Source organism: Lotus japonicus, chromosome 1 (assembly GCF_012489685.1).
Source record: "Lotus japonicus ecotype B-129 chromosome 1, LjGifu_v1.2".
NCBI classification, from domain to species: Eukaryota; Viridiplantae; Streptophyta; class Magnoliopsida; order Fabales; family Fabaceae; genus Lotus; species Lotus japonicus.
The window spans coordinates 76,575,909-76,580,510 of record NC_080041.1 but is presented as its reverse complement, the minus strand read 5'-3'; the positions used below and the strand labels follow the sequence as shown (position 1 = coordinate 76,580,510).

At 35.5% G+C, this 4,602-nt stretch overlaps 1 protein-coding gene across 1 annotated transcript; it reads right to left on the bottom strand.

Annotated features, from left to right (window-relative positions):
• Positions 1-1,313: 1,313 nt before the first annotated feature.
• LOC130732061 (transcription factor HEC3-like) lies at positions 1,314-2,784 on the bottom strand. The gene has a single exon (XM_057584186.1). The coding sequence runs from the start codon at positions 2,265-2,267 to the stop codon at positions 1,479-1,481; it is 789 nt and encodes a 262-aa protein (XP_057440169.1). The 5' UTR covers positions 2,268-2,784; the 3' UTR covers positions 1,314-1,478.
• Positions 2,785-4,602: the final 1,818 nt, after the last annotated feature.

The following is a 4,602-nucleotide window of genomic DNA, read 5'->3' as shown; positions in this document are numbered from 1 at the left end:
AAAAGTTCGACAGGCATCATGATTTTGAATCCATTTATAGTGCAGTATATCTTATTTCCAGGTGTGTCTGCGCATAGAAATAAATAATATGCGTAAATATAAAAAATACAAAATAATTCAGGAATTTCTTTTATTTTATCTTATTTCCAGGTGTTGTATGCGCATACAAACGTAACGCAGAAGCATCTAACCTTCAATAATAAATGGAAATTAGTCACACTTCCTTTAGCACCCTTGCTAGTTGCTGATATGCATATGTTTCTGAATATAATTTTATGGATTATAAAAGTGTTTTTAATCCTTGTAAAATATTTGATCCCGAAAATCTTAGTTTATAATCTCAATATTATAATAAAATATGTGAAGTCATCAGTTCATATGATTTATTTATGGCAGTTTTTAATTACATCAAACGAATCACATTAAATTCATATGTAGACATAGGTGTTGGTCTTTGTATATATGTCTTAGAATCGTTTTCGAATAACTTACCGCAACCGCAATTTAAAACTAAATATAAAGAGCTCTCAACTTTCTGTGACCCTTTATAGGGCTCTTTTTCATGAGACTCAAAGCTAATTCACATACATGTCAGTTAATCAATTACATTTTGTATATATCCTTAACACATAGGAGTATATATCTATAAGGGTGCACATGAATTTGGATTATTTCCGCAGTTGTAAAAGAAAATTGCAAAGATCATCATTATATCAGCTGCGTACACGCAGATCAGAGAGAAAGAGAGAGGAAGAAGGGGATTTATGAGCATAGATCGATGTTCATTAATTATTCAACATGGCTGCAACGTCACAGTTTCAATTATTCCCTGAAGAAGAGAGAAATGACCAAACAAACTTTCCGGCCAACCCCCAAACAAACTGCATACACATTATTCCAATATTCTACATAGATATAATTTTTAATTTAAAAAAGGATCGATGTACGTAACGTAACCCAAGCCAAGCCAACCGTTATGATTATTCCTGAGGCACTTTAGTCAACAATATCCTAACAAACCCCTTTCCCCTCCTTCACACATGACCCTTCAATTCCCTTATAATTATTATAATTTTTTTTTGGTAAATCCTTATAATTATTAACAACCGGTAGTACATAAAATAAGATACCATTTGGGATTGAGCATTTTTATCACTTCTGACCTTAAATTGAATTATTGAGTAAATTGTTGAATCGGTTTTTGAAAATGTTGATCGCTAATAAATTGGTCTTTGTGGTCTTTAATTATGTAGAATGTCGATCAAGTTAGTCTATGTGGTCAAGTAAAACACTGGTCGATCGACTTAGTCTCTAAGTCAGTCTTTAGGGACTTGACACACATTTTATACAATAAAAAACTACATGAGTATTTCCTTCTTTTATAAACAAACTTATCAATGACTAATTTGATCATCCACGCATTGACCATACTCATATATATTCCCGTAATTACTTAAGCCACAAATCAAAAATACTAATCATTCACTAACTACCTCATGATGCTTAAAGCCATCATCACCAGCATAGCCATGTCCTAGGGCGGAGGTGGTGGTGGTAGTGGAACCTTGCAGTACTATAGTTGGTGCAAAAGGCCAATAACTACCGGTGGTGGCCAAAAACAATTCACTAGTAAAACCAGGAACATTGCAACTTGTTGGTGTTGGAGGAGGGTGTTGTTGATGATGTTGAGAATTTGGGGTTGATTGGAGCAACCTGATTTGCCTCTTCAAGAACTTGACATAGTGAATGGCTTCATCCAGCATGGAAGCAGTGTCCATTTTGGTTCCACCAGGGACGAGTCTTTGCAAGATGCGGATCTTCTCACTTATCCTCTCTCGCCTGTGCCGTGCAGCCACGCTCTGCGGGTCATCACTTATGCGCACGTTCTTCCTCTTTGGTTTTCTGATGGCGGCCGGGTCGATGTCCACCGGCTGCATCACCGCAATCTTGTACATCATCTCCTTCATCGCTCCTAGCTCTTCATCTTCTTCTTTATCCTCTTCTTCGCCTTCGTCTTCTTCGATGTTGATTCCAAGCATATCACTGAGGAAGCTTGAAGAGAGCATTGTGGTGGCTGAGGGTGAGGGTGAGGGTGAGGATGGTGTGTGGTAATTGTTAGGCCAGATTCCAAGGCCTATTGGAATTTGATGGTCATTATGGAAGATAGTCATGTTGTTCTCACCCCCACTTGTTTTCATCCTCTCAAGATTCCAAGTGTTATTTGTAACATTTGTGAATGTGGTAGTAGCATTCTGGTTGGTGTCCATGGCTCCAAAATATGAAGAAATTAATATGGACTTCTTCTATTCTACCTGATTGGTTTTTGAGGGAAGAGAGATATTTATAAACTAAGGTTTAATGTCTCTCCAAGGTTTTAAATTGCGACCGCTGTCGAGAAATCATTGACAAATGCAGGTTGATGCAATTGCAATTGTGATGCTGTTGTTGAGGACTTGAAAACTCTTTATATAACTAGTGTAATTGCAGTTGGGGACTATAATTTAAAACCATGTAATATATAACTCTCTGAGTACAAGGATGTGGGGAGAGAAAGGAATTGATAGTTAAGAACTTAAGGTTACCTTGAAGTTTTCTCGTCCTCTTTCAGCATGCAATTTGTCAATGATGGTTTGAAAAGGGGTTGCAAGAGTAGAGAGGGGCCGAATTAGAGAGAAAAAGTACTTGAAACGATGGAGTTTTCACTGAAATGAGAGGGGCTGCAAAAAGTACATGGATGAACTAGTTATAAAGATGCAGGTGGTGTTGCATTTTAAAGGGATTATTGAAGGCCGGTCTATAAAATAACAATCATTTTGCTTATATGTTCTTGGTAAATAGGTGTCACAGATTTTCTTATCCTTCAGCTCTTTTTTTTGAACTTTATCCTTCAGCTCTTTTAATCAGCCTATTTTGATATTTTCTATCATACATCTAAACACTTAGAATTTGTGGAATAGACACTTATAATTTATGGCGGTTTTTAACCACAACAATTAGAAAATGCAAGTATCATTTGAATGAATGACGGTTAGAGGTACACGAATATTTTATATATGTTAATAATATATATATATATAATATTAATTTTACTCATCTTTACATTCCACACTTGAGACTTACCATTCCACATATATCTCTTTAATTTGATCCAATTGAATTCCTTTTCGGTGTGCCAAATACGGTTTCGATCCTCTATGCGATTATATGACACTATTAAGATTTAAGTGGGTCTATCTTTCTTAAGTCTTACATATTTAACGCGTAATGATTCTATATATTTTAACGTATATGTAAAAAAAGAGATAAATATAAAAATTTCACATGAGAGAATTAATATAGAAAAAAATTCCATGAGAATCCTAATACGCAGAGCAATTTAATTGACTTATAAAATGATATTTGGTTCCCAATTCATAATTAGTTTGACATCACCAGCCGCCTGTGTCATAACTCATAAGTCTGATGGATATTTTAGAAAATTCCTATTTAGATTTTAGATATTTTAGATATGTCACATACAAGAGGTTTGAATTATCAACATTATATTACTATATGATAGTATATGATAGTGAAACCAACTCACTTTAAATGAGGAAGCTCGCGTCATATTTTCCATAGTGCCTGCTGTGGTGTCTCCTCTCATATTACGGTATGGTGTTTCTGCCTAGTTGGACCAGTAGCAACAAAACATGTATTAAATGATGTGTTTTTTCCATTTATCCTGAAATAATTTTTAAATAATATTATTTTAGAAAAAAAAGTTTATATATTTGCTAACTGGTCCCTAACTAACCCAGTTACCACGGTAAAAATGGCCACTAACACTTCCACACAATAACCCTAGCTACTGCCCAGCCTAACCTAGAAGTTGTCCATTGTTGCGCCGTCAAGCACATTCAACCACGACCAGAGCCTCCATGACTACCATCGAAAAGCCTCACCACCCACGACCTTATTCTCTGTATCTAAAGACTGATAATGCAGGAACCAGTATAAATCAGGATGTGATTGATTATCAAATAAATTGTTCCCTCTATTTCTTTTCTTCCCAATTAGTGCCAACCCATTTCTTTTTTCCGTTTTCTATTTGATTTCGGATTTTTAATGTCCATTTACAATTTCCAGCGACCCTTTTTGTTTTCCTCCGTTTCTGTACAGATTTGATATTAAAGTTTTGATTTTTATCATCTGGGTCTTCCATTTTTATATTAAAGTTTTGATTTTTATCGTTTTTAACTCTCTTGCTAAAGATTTGTGAATTAAGGTCTTGGTATTTATGGAAATTTTGGGTAATAGTTATAAGCTTGAAATTAACGAATCCAAGATTATGCTTGGAATGCCTATAATGGTTACTGTGGTCTGCAATGTCTGTGCCCTGTTTCTGTTGGCTTGCAATTGTGTGAAGGTGCACGTGGTGTGTGGGTATTGACTGCATTTTTTTGAGGCATGTTTTGTGACCTGTTTCCATTCCTAAAGGGAGATGGGGTGTTTGAACAGATTTAGGATTGTATCTGTTGCAGGGAGAGAGAGAAGAAGAAGTTGCAGAGCAACAGATTTCAAATACTAAGGAAGATGAACCACCAATAGCACTTGATCGGTGAA